Here is a 20,712-nt window from a genome sequence, read left to right on the forward strand (position 1 = left end):
TGTGCTTATTTAATTTAAGTAAAGTTATTAGTAATTTTGTGTTGGAAAAGTGAGGGATGGGTTTGTTATAGAGAGTGATGGACGAGTAGATAAGAGCTACTCCACCACCCTTTTTTTGGGCTCTATCTTTTCTGATGATAGAGTAGTTTGGTGGGACTATTTCTTTATGTGAGGTTTTAACCAGGTTTCTGAAATAGCTAAGATGTCAGGTTTGTTGTGGAGAAGCCAGGCATGGAGATTGGGGATTTTGTTTGCTATGCTTTGGGCATTTAAAGACGTTAAAAGGATGGATTTTGTTGTATGGGAGTTGGTGTTTGGGCCTGGGTTAGGGTGTATATCTCCTGATAGAAGTATGGTTGCTAGGTGTTGGATTATGGTGATTAGACGTTTGGACTGGCTGCTTTGAATGTTGTACATTGTAAAGTTTGAGAGGAGTTTGTGGGTTAGAGATGGGGTAAATGGTTTATTAGTAGAGGTTATTTTGTAGTGAAAAAATAGATGGGTGTAAATGGGATATAGTCCAGGGGAGATTGAGGGAAATGAGTGAAAGTGAGTGTGCTGGTTGTGTGGAGTAATGGGGAGTTATGTGAATAGTAGGGCTGGGTAAGGTAGTGGATATAAGTAAGGTTTAGAAGTAATAGTAGTTGGATTGAGTACGATATAAGCTTTGTATGCATGTTGAGGCTTTGATAAAGTAGAGTTTATAGTGTATAGAAGGTTTAGTAATAGATTCTGTGTTGGTAGTTGTGAAAGTTGTGAGGAGATGGGAGTTGTAGGGTGAGGGCGTTCAAGAAGGTAATGAAAGCGGAGGGATGTAGCAGGAAGAGGGGAAGTGGGAGTGGTAATGGTAAATATGTAAAGTTACACACATATATATACACACATTATATATATAATATATATATATATATATATATATATATATATATATATATATAAATAAAACACACACACACATATATATATATATATATATATATATATATATATATATATATATATATATATATATATATATAAATAAAACACATATATATATATATATATATATATATATATATATATATATATATATATATATACACACACACACACACATATATACATATATACACACACACACACACACACACACACACACACTTTTTTCAACTGAACAAGTTATAAAAATGTGATTTTTTCAACTGAACACGTTATAAAAATGTGATGTTACAAACCTGTAAATTTCAGGGACCACAGTAAATATATGGTAGATTAAGTTATTAAGAGTGAAAAAAAATAAAGAAAACGTAGTATAGAACAGTTATTGGTCTTTCAGCTTCTTTTTTCCCCAATAGGGTTTCCAGGAGCTATTCTCCGCATTTTTTTTTTAAATGTAGGATTTGTCCATTCCATACCTTCCATTTTGTCAATTATTTTACTTGCTTTAATATAGTTAACAGCAGAGTCCAAGTCATCATCTTCTTTCGGCTGTTCCCCATTAGGGGTCGCCACAGCAGATCACCCGTTTCCATTTCTTCCTGTCCTCTGCATCTTGCTCTGTCACACCAACCACCTGTATGTCCTCTCTCACCACATCCATAAACCTGATCTTAGGCCTTCCTCTTTTCCCGTTACCTGGTAGCTTCATCATTAGCATCTTTCCCCCAATATACTCAGCATCCCTCCTCAGCACATGTCCAAACCAACGTAATCATGCCTCTCTGGCTTTGTCTCCAAACCTTCCAACCTGGGCTGACCCTCTAATATACTTATTCCTAATCCTGTCCAGCCTCATCACACCCAGTGCAAATCTTTACATCTTTAATTCTGCCACATCCAGCTCACAGTTGTGAATGTTGGCCATCTATTACCTACACAAAAGGGCTGTCACATCAAGGTGACAAATACAGGCTCCCAAAATCCTCATGCAGGACCTATCCTGAATTTAACACAGCTGTGCCAGATGGTACATCTGACCAATGTTCCCAACAGTGAAGTTCATCATGGCACTAGATGAGACTCCCTGGTCCCCTTTACACCCAAGACAGCAATGCTGTCAGCCATCACTGTGCCCCACTAGACATGGGCGCATGATGATGACCATGACTTGTTCACCCCCCCAGCTTGTATGGATGAGGCAATATCCGATGCCGTACATTTGTGCCTTAAGCCTGCCATGGCTTTCGATACCACCCCCCCCCCCAATCTGGAATTATAGATAAACTCACTAAACTGGGCAAAAATCCCTATGTCACAAGATGGGTGGCCAACTGGCTCACTGACAGAAACAACACAGTAAAAGTAGTGGACTCAAAGTCTGAGTTCAGACCAGTGAGGAGTGGAGTACCACAGGGTTCTGTCCTGGGTCCTCTCCTGTTCGGCATCTACTTCTCTGATGTGCAGGCCAACACGAAGTCTTTGGCTGACAAAGTTAGCAGATGACTGCAAACTGGGAGCCATAATAGAATCACCTAATGATGTAGACCTTCTACAAAAGGGCCTCACAGAGACAGATGCTTCAAAGTCATGGCCTCAAGCTCAATGCTAAGAAGTGCGATAAGAGAGAGACACAGGTGAACAGTAGTCTCTCCTTTGATAACCACATTGCCACAGTAGACAAAAATCCTTCTACGTAGCACACATCACAAAAGGGTTCTCCTCTAGAAAAAGGGAGGTCATGGTTCCCCTCTACTCATCCCTCATCTGACCCATTAAAGAGTACAACACCCTGTTTGGCATGCATCTCAAGACACCTACAACAATTGGAAAGGCCAGAGAAATACTTCACTAAGAGGATTACTGGCCTCAAACAGATGCCCTACGCAGACCATCTCAAAAAACGCCAGCTCTACTCCATCGCATATCGCCTACTCGGAGGTGATCTCTGCCCAACATACAAAGCTACGTCAAACCCAGAGCTGTTGGACATGCTACACTTAAGAACTCCCAGTCTCTCCAAACCACACTCCAGAGACATAAACCTTGTCACCACAATAAACAAAACATGCTGGACAGCTAGATTCCTGTCCCAAAGACTTCCCATACTATAAACAAACTACCCATTCATATCAAGCAAAGCTCCTCATTGGCCTTGTAAGAAAAATCTTGACGACTAAATAGAAAATTCACCCCGCGGATCACTTCTGCAGCACTGCTCGACAGGAACACAGGAAAATATTTTTAACTTCTGCAGCACTGCTTGACAGGGGCACGGGAAAATATTTTTCACTTCTGCAGCACTGCTTGACAGGGGCACAGGAAAATAATTTTCTTGGGTGGCAAAAGCCAGGAAACTTTTGACTAGGCTGATATAAGCCCCCAGGGCCAATAGCCTTGTACCTACCTATGAACCCAAGAGCATTACTGGTAAATTTCTGCATAGTCTAGTGCTTTACACTGTAATTGTGAGAGAATGGTCTTTGCTCCAGTGCTTTTATATTCTGCTCTTCAGGTCACCTGCTTAAAGCTGCATTCTGAGTCTCCTCAATCCTCCACTAAACACATTTATCTAGTTTCTGAAAGAGCTCCAATATTGCCTTTGCTTGCCCGAATACCTCTTTAGCTACCCTGTTTGTTCCCAAAATTTTCCCAAAACATCCAACCCTCTTGCTGCTGTCGTTTTAAAAGTCTCTCCGGCCTCCACCCCTTATGATAACCCCCAATGTCATTGCTACTGACTGTTGTACAAACTATTCCTGTACTCCTCCTGCCCATCATAAAATGTTAGCTAGCTCAGTGATAGGACCCAGGAGGTTAGAATCAGTGAGGTCACCTACAGAGAGGCCGGTCAAGAGTGGAGTTCCCCAGGGTTCTGTGCTAGGCCCACCCCTCTTTAGCATTCACATCTTGGATGTCAAAGCCAATGTCATAGGCCTCTGGCTAACCAAGTTCACATCTGATTGCAAAGTGGGACCAGTCACCAAGCCCCCAGTCGCTGACCCCCACACACACACACACACACACACACACACACACAAGACAAGACCACCCTACAGGAAGGTCTAACATGGACAAATGCTTGGTGCCAAAGCCATGGCTTAAAACTGAATACCAAGAAATGCATTATTGCACCTTTTGGGGAATTGACCACCTCAAGTGATCTTTGCCTGGTGTACAAGGCATGCCTGGATTGCACAAATTAAACTAGATTAAAAAATCTCAACTTTGCTTGCGACATAAACAGGACATGGAGACAGATATGTTTTTCAGAATTCCCATTCTCTGGCACAGGCTCCCCATCCATATGAAATAGGTTTCGACCTATCCCCATTTAAGTGCAACCTGGACCAACAGATGGGTAATCAGAAATTCACCCCTGGGCTATCACCCATGTCTCTGATGGACAGAGGCAACCAGACCACCACCCCATATATCAAATTTATGGCTCACATTTGGGTTGTACCTAGTGGCTTCATGAACCCATGAAGTCAGTTTTGAGGAGGATACTGAATAGCTTCTGTATGCAATGAGGCAAGTCAAGTCACGTTTCAAGCTGACTAGTTCACAGTCTTGTATGATATTTAGCTGCATAGATGGTATTCCTGGCCTTAGATAACACTGAGAATTTGTTCTTGAGGAGAGGTGCAAGTGTGGATTTGCAAGAAAATATTTTGGCATTCTTTAATTTGACATCATGTTTGAGGGGAACAGAAGTGTGTAAATGCAGCTACTTACATGTGCATAGAATTTGTCAGTGAAAGACTTTGTACAAGCAGTGGGCTCAAGATGGAAGGGGATTTTGAATTTAACGTGGTCACCACTCAGCGTTACTAAACTAGCTTTTGCATAATCCTTGAACACTGAGGGATTGGAATGTGTGCCAGGCATCAGTATGAAAAATGTGACTAATTTGTGGCCAGAATTTACCAGTGAGAGAGTAACTATTGGTGACAAATCAAAGCTGGTAATGACCAAATTCATGACTTCATTTCTCATGTTTGGGGTGCAGACCAACTGCTCCAGGGAATGTATAACAATGAAGTCCAAAACTCCCTGGGTACATATGTATACATCTCGCAGGTAGGGGAGATGGGCAGAAGGGGGGCAGAAGGGGTCCTATAACAAGGAGGGGGGGGTTATTAACATGGAGGAGTTCCAGGGCATATTCTAAACTCTTTTAGGCAGAGTAAATAAAATCTCACAAATCAGGTATACATGGCACTTTGCGAGTTAAACTACATTTCATTATAAAACATTAAAGTACAAACCACAAAATGTGTCACACTACAAAACAGCAGTGAAAATGTTGTAATGAGAAAAACATAGAACACATGCTTCATAGTAGACTACAATGAAAAACAATGGGAGTTAAAGAAAATATGTGAAGAAAAACTCAATAGCCATACTTATTATATAGCTTAGTATCTGATGAGACCTGAAACAGTTATAATAAGACTACACGATTAGAGACAGTTCAGTTGTCTCTTAGGATGAGAGATAGTGTTCAAATTACAGTTATAGAAGGAAGGAGATTACAAAGGTGTCTTCAGGTAGCTTAGGGGAGTAGGGAGGAAAGAGAAAGCAGTAAAGGAAAGGTCTACAGGGATAAGAGGATAAGGTAAGGCAGTGGAGCGGAGGAGGGTGGAGAGGGTTGTGAAGTGTGATTTAGGTGGGGGGGGGGTGAGTGAAGTATAATAAAATAAAAATGCACACAAAACTAGAGAGAGTCAGTATAACTATCTATTTTAAAGTAATGCCTTTTGGAAAACAAATTCATAAAGAAACAGCAATTTTGATACCAAATTGAAACATGCTCATCTCTGATCACAGTATAGTCCTTATTAGGCCAACAGGTTTAGTCTGTGGAATCCACTAAACAGTCTCCAAAGGCTGATGATGCTTAAAAGTTCAGGTGTTCACCTCAAAAAAGACACAAGGTATAGGGTTCCACGCTCACCTTTGAGGAAATTGAGAAAGCTTAAAATGGCCCACAAGGGAAGCTAGCCTAGTACTTAATATGAACTGGAGAAGATCACAGATAATGAACATAGCATGAGACCAAGATAAAAGGGTTGCCCAGTACCTTAACGATCATGACCTATAGTTTCCCTAAAGCAATTTACTTTCTTTTGGGAAAGCATTATTTTTTTCCTAAGGCTTTCCTAAATCATGCTGCATGGGAAACAAATATAGTATATGCAAACACAGAACAGTGATGCTCCGTGTACAGAGAGGTAGTCAGAAATGTCACAGTCACACACAAAATATACCAAAAGATACATACCCTGCCTTGCTAACTATTGCACAAAAATTAAGGCTCAGCAAATAATGCCTGGAAATGCCATTGTAAAATGCGCAGGTTTTCTTAAGATACACAGAAACTTGTGTGGCTTATGAGAGGGTCTTTGTAGCAACTTGACTGCAACTGCATTCAACAACATTTAACTAAATCTACCATGTTTAGTGTACTAAGCATTTCTCCCTACGTACTTTCCAAACTATGTTTCAGCTCAACACTGCTCATGAGCCAAAGTAACAAAATTAGTGAATACAGTGCTATCCATCAAGTGGTTGGGCTATAACCAATGATGCACTCATGCACATTACATATCCAGCCACTACACAATTGCCAAAGTGCTACAATGACATCAGTTACAAGACAAAAACAAGGCATGTCCATTATAATAAACCTTATGACCCTGCCGACCCTGCCCCATAAACTTACTCAACGGCTTACCTCCTCACTAGAGGGATTTTTACTAACATCTAGAACAATTTTTGTAATACATAAGAAACCCAAAATGACTACTTATATTTACTTCATAACACACCCTCACAGATACTGCACAGGGAGAGGGAAACTTCTATGCGATACTATGGAGGGTGCCCTTTTGCAAATATATAATTATTACACAGAAATCAACCCAGAATTTGTGGTTTTCATTCTGAGAACAGTTTTTACAATTTTTTTCCAACTTCACTAATACTTCAGCAATTATGTTCACGCAGTCTAAATTTCCAAATACTAATTTTAGACATCAAAAAATATATATTTTTGGGCGCAACCTTCAGAACTCAACTGACTTACAACCCAGTACTTCAACTGATTGAAATATATTGTGAACACCAGCAGAGCAAAATTGTACAAGAAAATCAAAAAGGGATGCCTTACAGAGCTAAAAACTCACAAACACAACTAAAATCATTACTTGCCACTACTTAACCTTATCCCCACTTTTATTTAGGTTCCTAGGTTAGTACTAGGCTAAGTGCCCTTGTGGGCAATTACCCCATGTGAGAATCAAACCCTGCAACTTGTGTTTGTAAGATAAACACCTTAACCATTATGCCAACTTCCCACCCCTAAGGCACTCCCATCCTTACCAACCTGCAGGTTTCACAAACATTAAAACTTGAACAATGCTATAAACAAACTTACTAAATTTGTAGCATACACCCCTTTCAGTACCCACCATTGTATAGCACTGAAAAGTTACATCAACTAACATTCACAACTTACCACCTATAAAATTATCCAACATCCATCCACCTGGCCAGCACTAAAATTCTACACAGCTATGATCCCAGTCCGTCATTGAGATTGTGACCAAAAAACTCCTGTCTACCTACAAACCTAGCAAGTCTTCTGGGCTGTCTGTATTCATACAAGATTGTCAAGGCCTGGAACTCCTTACCTGTATCCATCAGGTCTATACCCTCCCATCTTCGAAAACAACTCTGAAAGTTATAGCTAAAATCTGGCTGCGTTCTCGCTCAAAGCCAGGATAAACTATATCCATAAATGTGAATACCTTTTCATTCCTTACATCTCCTTACCGCTATCCAATTTACTTCCCTGATTCTCTCTCCAAATATATCATAAGCCTGTTTTTCCCTAACATAAATAGGAATTTCAATATGAAGTGAGTTTAGAGAGAAATTAAAGGAATTAAAGGTTAGTCTGTCTAAAATTTCTCTAAATATTAAATTATTGTAAATGTCTAATTTGTTATAAATTAAAACCGCAGATGTTTTTGTTTTATTTTTTTGAAGAGTGGAAAATTGTTTCTAAAATGTTTTCCAATACTTTGGAGTTCTTCTGCCCAGACATCCACTGAAAATTGGCTTCTGCCCAGTCGGACCAATAATCATGTCAATAAATAAAAATACACGATTACTAGGAATACAGTCGGACCAATAATCATGTCAATAAATAAAAATACACGATTACTAGGAATACATTTAGATGCAAATGAAGGACAAAATTGACATACTTTTAATGATAAATATCCTGTCTGTGGTCATCCAACAACACGACTCTTCAAGTACCCAAGTTGAAAACACCCCCCAACAAGAATTTCCTCCAAATATGCAAGCTGTAGACATCCAAGCAACATCTGTTTGCTCAGGAATAATTATCTGCAAATAACGCTCAGGAATAATTATCAAGCAATTTTTTTTAATGCACCATTCTGAGGACATCAATTTGGAAGCATCCTTTATAGGGATACAAGCTAAGACACGTTACATACTTGTGCAGAACTACAGCTTGAGAGGATCAGCGAGGTACTCTGACATGTATGAAAAGTCTATTCCAGAGACGGGGCAGCCTCTGGAAGACAAACATCTCTCCAGCCGGTTTTGCTGTCACCACATATTAGACTTGGGCCTTTCAAGCTGGTAATGCGCAAGAAGTTGGACTTACTGATATGAAGCATCTCTAGTAGGGCAGGGTCCAAGATTGCCTTGTAGGCGAGACAAATCACCTCTGAGCAATCTTTACAACAGAGTAGAGTGATAGCAATTTGAGCCTGTCCTCAGGACAGGTGTTGGAGGCCATGGATTCTCTTTGTGAGGTATTTCTGTGGTCTTTCCAGTTGGTGCAGCTGTTTGGAGAGGTATATACCAAACGGGTAGAAGGAGCACAGAGAGGTAATAACCTCCCTTGATGCAATCCCTTTACTTAAAAGATGAACCACGTAAAAGGCTTTTCTGACCACTCCTGATACATCATGGTCGAATGTGAGATTGTTGTCAACCTGTGTACCCAGGTACCTCACCACACATTGTGTGCTCAGAGGGTTGCCATTGATGTAGTAATCAGTAGGGGCCATGTTGACATTTTGCAATTAACTCAAGGCCATGCCTTTGGCACCAGTCATTTGTTGCTATGAGACCCTCTTGTAGTATGCTAACATCACTTGGAGTCAATAACAGCACCCAACTTTGAGGAATTACTAAACACAATAACAGCTGGCAACAGTTCTCCCGTTTCCTCTCCGATTCCAAAGACATGCAGTAGGTGGACTGCATACTCTAAACTGACTATAGGTGAGAACGAGTAAGTGCAGTATGAATGAACTACCACCTGCAGGGGTAGCCACCCAGTGGTGTAAACCTTGGCTCGAGATGGTCACTGTGACACATCCCAACCCCATGTACAAAATGGAGAAAGTGGGTTGAGGACAGGTGGATGGCTAGATATACATAGATGTAAAGAATATATTCAGGATAAAATCCTGAATATCATTAGGTCTAGTACCAACCTATGAACCTATACTCATAATAAACCTGTTCCAAAAATCTTGGATTTACTCTCCACTGTTAACAGTGGACCAACCACGGAGAAAGTCAAATCTACCAATTATATACACAAGATTATTGGAATGGAATTGGTTACCCCAGATATGACAATCTGGATATTCTCAACAAAAATTAATAATGAACCATTTTTATGCCTAAATAAAAAAAAAATATTCTTAATCTGCACAAAAGTCAACGTCCTCACTTTACTGGAAAATCTATATGTAGAAATTTCTGCATAGTGTCCTTTCTTACAACTCAAAAAATTACACCCTCATCTGAAGCATTTCCTCCCAGGCCTCCTCTGAAATTGGGCTTTGCCTCATCAGTCCTCCCCAGTAAACAATAAATGTTAAATAAATAAAACAGAAAAATTAAATGCTGGAGGTGTAATGATGTTTCTAATGCCGATAGGTTGCACATTAGAATAGACGTAAGTTGGTGACATCCTTTTGGAGTGATTTTAGCCACTCAGCTTTGTGATCAGACAATCGTATTATTACTGGCTCCTTGATACTATATAATGCCCCAACACCAGCAACGTTTCAAAAATCTCTCCTCTTTGGACAATAATTGCCGTTGCAAGAAAAGTTATAACAAAAAATAGAATTGCAAAACTGAATCTGCATTTGTTGAATGGATTTGCCTAGCTGAGACTCTTAAAAAGGAGTCGTCGACTATAAGAATGAGAACTTCAGTGATTTACTGGAGAAGTACTAACGGCTAAAAAAATATAAATATTTTATAGCCTTGTGTAAATAGTTAATATCTTATCTTGTTATACCCCGTTTTAAACGTTAATCGACTTAAGATATAAACCCAAGAATAAATAGCACCATTCCTGCGCGAAAAGGGCGGTGGGTCAATACAATTCAAAGCCAACAGCACTTGTGCATCATGGAGTAGTACAGGCAGGACTGCAATTTGGTTTTGATGTCAAGGAAGGAAAACAAATCCTAAGCATTTATTTTAGTTTACTAATGCAAAGCAGCTCAAAAGAAAATCTGCAACTCGGGGGAGGTTACACACCCTGCATACAGTCAGAATTGCTGATCAGAAAAACACTAAAAACTTGTTTACCGTAACCCACGCCGTAAATAGGACATGCGGGCAGTAACGTTTAGAAAATAATGCAAACATATTAACAGAAGTGAGGACCAGGGCATAGTGAAAGACTTACGTTCAAGAGCAAAAAATCCACAAACCGTGGTGCAAGTGGGAAGTACATATTCCCTTTAAAATAACAGGCGTTAAAATAAATTACTGTACAATACTCAAATATCAATGCCAACGAGAAAAAAAACGCCAAACTGGTAACTCAGGTTTCATGTTTACAGCAACTTACCATTAGCACAGGTGACATTTGTCCAAAGAGATGTTTGATCCATAATCAAATATCCAATTTAAATTAAGGATACTTGCAAAGACTTAGAATATAAACCAGTACTTCTCGTAAACAATTTCACCAACACAGTCTACACCTTCATAACATACACTATTAGCTCCGTAACAAAATCAAGTCTCCCACATCTCAAACGCTGATGTTATTGATGCCTCATCCAGCCTCGCCCAAATACTAAATCTTCGTAACTAACCCTATAGCACCTGTTGAGGCGCGCGCACACCTACAAACACGTTCACACACCTGACCTGACTAGGCGGGGGATAAAATCGCTTGGCACGCCCAGTGAACCAGTGCGCGCACCTAGAAGCACGATTACAAACATCAGCCGCCTAGGCTTGGGCTGAAAATGAACGGCACGCCCACTGCTCTATGTATAGCTTAACAAAAGGTGATGGGGGAGTACCAGTTTAGCACTTCGTATTCAAAAACAGTACAAACTCTTCTTTTTCACCTTTTCGTTACGCGCCGATTTAGTTTATCAGCATCATAAAGCACGTCATGGTGTGATTAATTTGGGATGGGGGCATCGTACAATAAAAGAATGCGGAATACTGATTTTTATCTCTCTTACCCTTAACCCTCCCGAGGAAATTGTGTTGTTTTACCCTCCCCCGTAACACAGAAAGAAACAAGTTTGTTGACTGGGTGTTAGGATTAGTGAGTGAGGGTGAATTGCAGCCCTTAAGAAAAAGTGTGTTCTGTAACGTATTTCGCATTAATAAAAATGTACTGATGATGGACCAGAAAGCATAATTATGTGATTTCTGCTATATATGGCGACCTGAGATTATCACGGAATACTTTGAATAACAACGGCATGCTTTGTTAAGAATAAACTGAGTAAACTTCAGTTTTGGTTATGGTACTAGCAGGATGCATTTTTATAGTCCTATCTAAGTTTTGGTACCAAAGGAATCGAAAAACTGCATTTGTTGACTCCAGTGACACTGCAGCTGCTCAATTCCCATCCCTGCTTAGTACATCAGTGTAGTTGGAGAGGATCAAAAATAAAGGGTCTTGGTTAACATCTTTCGATCGGTAAAAACGTCACAGAAAAGTTGTTTTCACATTAAATGTCCATATCATTGTAGAATTAAAACGTCTGGTAGCATATGCAACTTTTAATAAGCATTGTAAAAGATTATTATTTTGATATATGTTTTACTCATTTATTGGGAGGGATGAGTGCTTCTTCTTGTAAGATTGTTGATATTCTTGTGTCTGTAGTAGTCACTATATTTGTCTAAAAGGACCGGCTCGTGGTCAACAGGGGTCCTGGGACCAGATCAGTTAGTCGGTTAGAAATTACCTATATAAGTAATATACGTTATTAGTTAAAGTTTCTTCATTTCTTCGTCTGATGTTCTGTTTATGCATTACATTATTCTATTTCCGTGGTTACCTCATCATTAATTGTTTGTACCACGTGTCATAAAGGTTATTAAATGATTAACCGGACTGCACTAATAATGTGAAGATTTTTAATCCTGATGTGCTGTACCTGGTTATGAGAAGACATTCCTACAAGAATGTATAGACTTTTTATAAACTTTGTTTTGTGTCACTGAAACTTTATAGTTCTTGGTGATGTAAACATACCAGGTTAAAATTTGTAATTTTCTCTTTAATTATTCTATATTGTTATGCTAAATACAAATGTAAATGACACTGTTTTTTAAAAAAAACTAAATACAATGGGTTTGTGAAAAGATCCTCTGCATTATAAAGGAATTTAAGTTTGCACAGGTAATTTCCAATGCAATCCATTGGCCCTAATGGGTAAGCCCATTTTTCAGAAGGGACCTGGAGAAAAAGACACGGCTAAAGAAATAACTAAAACAAAAGTTTTAGAATTTTACAGAAATTAATCAGCTGTAATACCTTCAAAACATATTCTGTTTTTAACCAGTTTTTGATGAGTTTCAAATTCCTTTGGTGAGAAATTTACTTTGTCACACTTCTGTTAATGATTGCTGTTCATAGGTAGTCACTAGGCTTGCAGTCTAGGGGACCATTGAAAAGCCTAGCCCAAATGTCCAGTATTCACAAAGTACTGTGTTTTTAAGTGACTTGCTCAATGATGCACAGTAGGCAAAAGGATTAAGGGAATCTAATCCTGTACTCCAAGGGGCTACAACTCACAGCCTTAACCCTCTGTACCACAACCAGCATCAGCAATGATGTTAGATAAGTGTGTTGTGAAAGGAGTCCATGACTGCATGTGGGTGATGTAGGATCGACAAATGGATGGCATAGTTTGATCACCAGGATGTACCCCAGTTCATCAAACAAAGCCAGTCCTGTTAAACTCCTGATTACTCACACATAGGAATGGATTATTTCAATTTAACAATGTCATTATTACAAAAAAAATCTTTTACCTTTTTAAATAACGGCATTATTTCTCCAGAATTCTTGTTTCTGTAGTCTTATGTTGTCTTCCCCCGCACTTCTGGTGTCAGCTTCCTAATGTACTGTACATGTTAGACACGTATGTTCCGATGCATATTACTTATAGAGTACATCAGATTGAATTAATTTAGTATTATTTTGGTTTAGGAGGCAGAAAAGCACTTGTACAGTTATAGTAAGGTTATTTGGGCTCCATGGGCAACCACCAGACTGTTGCCCCCTCAACCCAAAGTGGAGGAATACAAAAAAAGTTTTCATATTATGTCTAATTTCATATAATTATTTAAACTGTAATTGTTTTTGATGACAATATAATTATTTTTAAAATGTTTTGTAATACTTAAAAAGACCTAAACTCTGAACTGTAGCACAAAGCTTATGCAAGCTCCTTGCTATAGTTGTCAACATAGTAAGTTACTAAATAGCTGCCTATTGCAGTAACTGCATTCATACAAGAAATCATTGTTAGTTGTTTTTTGCAGGAGGCCAAGTCCCTCTACACCCCTGGTGAAAAGGCAAGTCTCCCACACAACCCAAACCTATATATACTGCCCCCCCCCCCCCAGTTTCGCCAACTTGAAGAAGGGAGAAATCTCTCAAAACAAGAGAATCGTTGCCGGTAAGATTTCTAAATGTGCACTGTTAATGAATTCCTATGGGAAAACAGCATTTGGTGTTACGCCATTCATCTTTTCTTTTACCATGCTACTGATGCTTGAGCAATTTCACCTCAAGCAAGTGTACAGAAACCTATAAGGAGAGGTTCTCCGGTTCGATTCTCAGCTGGGGTGCCTTCTGTGTGGAGTTTGCATGTTCTCCCTGTGTTCGCGTGGGTTTCCTCCGGGTACTCCGGTTTCCTCCCACATTCCAAAGACATGCATCTGGAGCATTTCTCCCCGGGCCTCCGCTGAAAACAGGCTCTGTGGAACCTAGTCGGACTTTCCCGGTCAACAAATGATAAATAAAATAAATAAATATAAGAAGCTGCACTGTCACCCATAGCTTAAATGGATGCTGGATTGATGGTACTTCCTTGTGCCCCACTGGCAACTGCCAGACACACTCCTTAAGAATTTGTACACAGGGTAGCTGACCCTTTGCCCCACCCTAGTTACAGCTCTGCTTCCAGATTTCTGTCATTTGGGTGTGAAGTTTGAAGTATTATTTCAAACATTTTATGACTTTGTTTTGTTTTTGTTATGTCTGCCTTCAGAATGGTGGAAGTTTGTCATGAGAGCAATTACAGTATCATATACTTCAATAATTATAACAGCAAAAAATATGACAGGGAATAGTACTAGAACTTAGAACTGCCTATAGGTTGACCAACAGTAGGGTCTGTCAGCTGGAAATTTAAAAGGAAGATGTGGCACTGTAATGTCTGCTTGTCTAGAGCTTAGCAAAGGCTGTATGCAGACCAACATTATGGGCTATAGGCTGGACAGTCACACCAGAAGGATAATGCAGAGCAGGAGATATGATGTTTTATGTTTGCTTGTCCAGTACTTAGCACAGGCTGGGAATATAACAAAAGTATTAATTCAAACTGTATGATAACAATAGACGTAAGCCCAAAATACTGAAAAATGGAATGAATGCAGATGGAACAGATTCACAATGTTATGAAGTCATGCAGCTTGGGGGACAAAGTTGATCATATAAATCAGTGCAGATGGCTGCCATCCTGCTCTCACTATGCCAGGCTTTTGGAATCTGGTGCATTGTTGCAAAGCATTTTGAAATAAATGTTTTAATTGCCCAAGAAATGTGGAATACTACATGTAATAATTTCACCATAGCCAAAAAAAAAAACCTGCATCAAATCAAGCTCCACCAATTGAGTGATGTTAGCATAACAGTTAAAGTCTTTATCTCACAGATACAAGGTACTGGGTTTGATTCTGACCTCACATTATTGGCTAGGCTTGTAATCATTTGCAGACTGAGAGATTAATATTTAATTATGAAACTTTATTTTATACCCTCCTTTTTTCTTGGGAGCTACAAAAGCTGTCCAGGGAATGTGAGGCAATCATATAAATCATATCATATAAATTTATGTCACACCCATCTAACTTATAGTATTCCTTGGTAGGGGAAAAAAAGAGTGTTTTTTTTCACAAAAAGATTTGGTAGTGATACATCTTTAGTCTCAAAAATGCATTTTTCCAGCTGAACTTTAATACTCAAATCATATTCATTAACACTGATTTAGTACAAAATATTTATAAATATAATTGTTTTTATGTTCAGTATGCAAAAGAGATTTTTAATGACTCAAGCAAAATAAGTAAATATTATCCGTATGTCATATTGAAGGCTGTAAATCTATCAACCAAGCAAAACAATATATATAAATAAAGTCGATAAACAGCACTAAGACATTATATCTATGAAACATGACTAGCTGCAGTCATATTCCTAAATGGAATAAAAAATATGATTTGGATGAATAAAATAATTCAGTGATGGGGATAATAATTACTGATACATTTTGCAAAAATGTATAATCGTAAAATAGCAGAGCTATCAGGCAACAATTTTCAAGCAAAGATACATTTTTTCCAGATTTTAGGGTTGCTGGAATCATGAACAGTAACTGCAGCACAAGCAGACTTAGAATTATTAAAACGATTCTCAACATGTTTTAAAGCACAGTGGAAGATCTGCATATTGCGACCCCATAATGTTGCAGGGGACAAAAATCTTGAAGTGATTCCCTTCTACTATGAAATCATTCTTATAGATGAAAGATTTCTATTTGCCACCATCTTGCTAGGTAGATACCGAAATACCAAAACTACTGAAATCATTGACTGAAGAATATTTAGTTAGTTTGTTACTTTGTTTTAAAGCCAGACAAATCACAAAACATTTCTCTTAGCAACAGAAGTAAATTGAACTGTCATTGCTTTGTTCTGTCCTAGCCAAGGGGGGCTTGACCTGTACATAACAACAGGTTTGAGACAGAGCAATGTTAAGTCATTAGTAATTTTTGAGAATTCACACACACGCACAAAAAAAAACGTTTGTAGCTGGAGGTTATGCCTTCTTGAAAGGATCTCCAGTTCAAGGTCCTTCTCTTCTGTCAGAACAGTTTGCAGAGACAGAGATTTGTTTTGCTGCACTGTATGTGAATTTTCAGTTTGCGCATTTTGAATGGCTTTGGTCATCTGACTTAGCCTGAGATTCAAATTGCTCTTACCTGAGAGGCTGAGACCATTTTAATGGGTTTAATTCTTTAGTCAAATCATGTATATTTTTAACACCAGTGTTAGTTTATCCAGTTTAGAAATAATGGCTGCTGCACACAAGGCCTTCCAACAAACATTTCTTTGTATTTACACTGTTCATATTAGCAGATCAGTTCAGTTAACTCATCCTGTTTGTTGACATTGTTATAGTTTCATTAACTATTAAAGATGAACTAGTGTTATTTACAATCTGAACAGAAGAATCTGTTACATACTTTGGAAGATGCATTACCATTTTTGCTTGCAGACTTCCCACTTCTAAATGTGCCAGCTCTTGATCTGAGGAGTCCTCCTTCCCCATTAAGCCTTGTTGTGAGTCTGTGGCATCAGATAAATCTTTTAGTAAAGAAGCAGAAAAGTAGGAAGAGATATAAACATTGGGCTGAGTAGATTACTTTATAGTATGACTTCTCCCTGGAAAACATTTGGCTAATATTTATTTATTGACCTTTGATTACTGAAAAAGTCTGACTATTTTGTTATTTTATTTATTTAACATTTTGTTTGCTGGAATGGTCCGACTGGAGGACATTGTCCATTTTTAGTGGAGGCCAGAGGAGAAAAGCTCCAGCAAAGTATATTTTTACTAATACATGTCTAGTACAACATAGAAACAGTTTACTATACAGCTTATATGTATTTACTTACAGTCTAGCAGAGATCAGTAAATCAATTTATATACTTAGGAGATTATTCAACAAAAATATATACATGAGAGATGAGATTAACACATGAAGAAAGTAAAAATAAAGTACAGCATGTCTTAGATTTTCATAAACTTCTACAGTAGATTTAGTATGTCATCTGAGAGAATACAGTTTACAAATGTGAGGAAGACAATGGGATATACGTAAGGGAGAAGGAGGTTACAGGAGTTATAGAGTGGACAGAAGTGTAGTTAGAGGTTATATCTGAGTGAGGAAGACAAGGGGATATAGGTAAGGGAGAAGGAGGTTACAGGAGTTATAGAGTGGATAGAAGTGTAGTTAGAGGTTATATCTGAGTGACGAAGACAAGGGATATAGGTAAGGGAGGAGGAGGTTACAGGAGTTATAGAGTGGATAGAAGTGTAGTTAGAGGTAATATCTGAGTGAGGAAGACAAGGGGATACAGGTAAGGGAAGAAAAGGTTACAGGAGTTATAGAGTGGATAGAAGTGTAGTTAGAGGTTATATCTGAGTGAGGAAGACAAGGGGATATAGGTAAGGGAGAAGGAGGGTACAGGAGTTCTAGAGTGGATAAAAGTGTCGTTAGAGGTTATATCTGAGTGAGGATGACAAGGGATATAGGTAAGGGAGGAGGAGGTTACAGGAGTTATAGAGTGGATAGAAGTGTAGTTAGAGGTAATATCTGAGTGAGGAAGACAAGGGGATACAGGTAAAGGAAGAAAAGGTTACAGGAGTTATAGAGTGGATAGAAGTGTAGTTAGAGGTTATATCTGAGTGAGGAAGACAAGGGGATACAGGTAAGGGAAGAAAAGGTTGCAGGAGTTATAGAGTGGATAGAAGTGTAGTTAGAGGTTATATCTGAGTGAGGGAGACAAGGGGATATAGGTAAGGGAGGAGGTTACAGAAGTTATAGAGTGGATAGAAGTGTAGTTAGAGGTTATATCTGAGTGAGGAAGACAAGGGGATATAGGTAAGGGAGGAGGTTACAGGAGTTATAGAGTGGATAGAAGTGTAGTTAGAAGTTTTATCTTAGTGAGGGAGACAAGGGGATGTAGGTAAGGGAGGAGGAGGTTACAGGAGTTATAGAATGGATAGAAGTGTAGTTAGAGGTTATATCTGAGTGAGGAAGACAAGGCGTATAGGTTAGGGAGGAGAAGGTTACAGGAGTTATAGAGTGGATAGAAGTGTAGTTAGAGGTTATATCTGAGTGAGGAAGACAAGGGGATATAGGTAAGGGAGGAGGAGGGTACAGAAGTTCTAGAGTGGATAAAAGTGTCGTTAGAGGTTATATCTGAGTGAGGATGACAAGGGGGTATAGGTAAGGGAGGATGATGTTACAGGGGTTATTGAGTGGATAGAAGTGTAGTTAGAGGTTATATCTGAGTGAGGGAGACAAGGGGATATAGGTAAGGGAGAAGGAGGTTACAGGAGTTATAGAGTGGATAGAAGTGTAGTTAGAGGTTATATCTGAGTGAGGAAGACAAGGGGATATAGGTAAGGGATGAGGAGATTATAGGAGTTATAGAGTGGATAGAAGTGTAGTTAGAGGTTATATCTGAGTGAGGGAGACAAGGGGATATAGGTAAGGGTGAAAGAGGTTATAGAGTTATAGAGTGGATAGAAGTGTAGTTAGAGGTTATATCTGAGTGAGGAGACAAGGGGATATAGGTAAGGGAGAAGGAGGTTACAGGAGTTATAGAGAGGATAGAAGTGTAGTTAGAGGTTATATCTGAGTGACAGAAACTTATCCAGGGTTAGTACATGAGCAGAGCCAGGTAGATGTTAGGTGATCTTTTAGTAGTTTCTTAAACTTGGTGGTGCTGGAAGTAGAGCTAATATCGATGGGGGACCCTTAACCGGGAAAAGCCGAAAGAAGAAGAAGGGACTTGCAGATTTTGGCAATACTGTTTGAATATAGAAAGTCACCAGCATTATTGATACTTTTAATATTTACTAGGTTTTTGTTACTGGAGTGCAGGGTCCAGTTATTGGAATAGTGACTAAGTGGGCCTTTGAGAGTGGGTATTTTTTCAGGTTGGTTGCGTATTTGGTGGGCCATGGAGAGCTAGTTAAAAATTAGTAGGTTGGGGAGTAGAAGCCCATTTTCAGCAGAGGTCTGCGGAGAAAAGCTTCAAATTATTCCAAAACATTTTAAGAGCAGTAATTTTACAATCATCAAAAATAAAACATAAAACATCTGCAGTTTAAATAGTTATAACAAATTAGACTTCTGCTTCTTCTTCTTCTTTCGGCTGCTCCCATTAGGGGTCGCCACAGTGGATCATCTGTTTCCATTTCTTCCTGTCCTCTGCATCTTGCTCTGTCATACCAGCCACCTGCATGTCCATTCTCACCACATCCATAAACCTTTATCTTAGGCCTTCCTCTTTTTCTGTTACCTGGCAACTTCATCCTTATCATCTTTTTCACAATACACTCTGCATCCCTCCTCAGCACATGTCCAAACCAACGTAATCTTTCCTCTCTGGCTTTTTCTCCAAACCTTCCAACCTGGGCTGACCCTCTGATATACTTATTCCTAATCCTGCCACCCTTGTCACACCCAGTGCAAATCTTAACATCTTTAACTCTGCCACATCCAGCTCTGATTCCTGCCTTTTTGTCAGTGCCACTGTCTCCAACCCATATAACAGAGCTGGTCTCACTACCCTCTTGTAGACCTTTCCTTTCACTCTTACTGGTACTCATCTGTCACAAATCACTCCTGACACTCTTCTCCACCCACTCCATCCTGCCTGTACTCTCTTCTTCACCTCTCTTCCACACTCACTATTACTCTGAACTGTTGATCCCAAGTATTTAAACTCATCCACCTTTGCCACCTCTACTCCCTGCATCCTCACCATTCCACTATCTTCCTTCTCATTCACACACATATATTCTGTCTTAGTCCTGCTGACCTTCATTCCTCTTCTTTCTAGAGCATATCTCCACCTCTCCAGGGTCTCCTCCACCTGTTCCCTACTGTCACTACAGATGACAATGTCATCCGCAAACATCGTAGTCCACAGGGACTCCTGTCTGATCTTGTCTGTCAACCTGTCCATCACCATTGCAAATAAGAAATGGCTCAGAGCTGATCCTTGATGTAATCCCACCTCCACCTTAAATGCATCTGTCACTCCCACTGCAGACCTCACCGCTGTCACACTACCCTCATACATATCCTGTACCACTCTTACAAACTTCTCTGACACTCCTGACTTCCTCATACAATACCATAACTCCTCTCTAGGCACCCTGTCATATGCTTTCTATAAGTCCACAAAGACACAATGCAACTCCTTCTGACCGTCTCTGTACTTGTCCATCAACACCCTCAGAGCAAACATCGCATCTGTAGTGCTCTTTCCTGGCATGAAACCATACTGCTGATCACTAATCATCACCTCCCTTCTTAACCTAGCTTCCACTACCCTTTCCCATAACTTCATGCTGTGACTGATCAG

General features: G+C 39.3%; 1 protein-coding gene across 1 annotated transcript in view; it reads right to left on the minus strand.

The window, feature by feature from the left end:
• The window catches only part of NIPAL4 (NIPA like domain containing 4), a 250,649-nt gene extending 239,454 nt beyond the window's left edge, over window positions 1–11,195 (minus strand). Inside the window, exon 1 of the mRNA XM_044069333.1 lies at window positions 10,850–11,195. Coding sequence (XP_043925268.1) covers window positions 10,850–10,892 — 43 coding nt within the window. The 5' untranslated portion in view covers window positions 10,893–11,195. The remainder of the gene's footprint in view (window positions 1–10,849) is intronic.
• Window positions 11,196–20,712: the final 9,517 nt, after the last annotated feature.

The sequence above is a fragment of the Protopterus annectens genome, chromosome 4.part0 (genome assembly GCF_019279795.1).
Source record: "Protopterus annectens isolate FY-2018-M chromosome 4.part0, PAN1.0, whole genome shotgun sequence".
Lineage (NCBI taxonomy): Eukaryota > Metazoa > Chordata > Ceratodontiformes > Protopteridae > Protopterus > Protopterus annectens.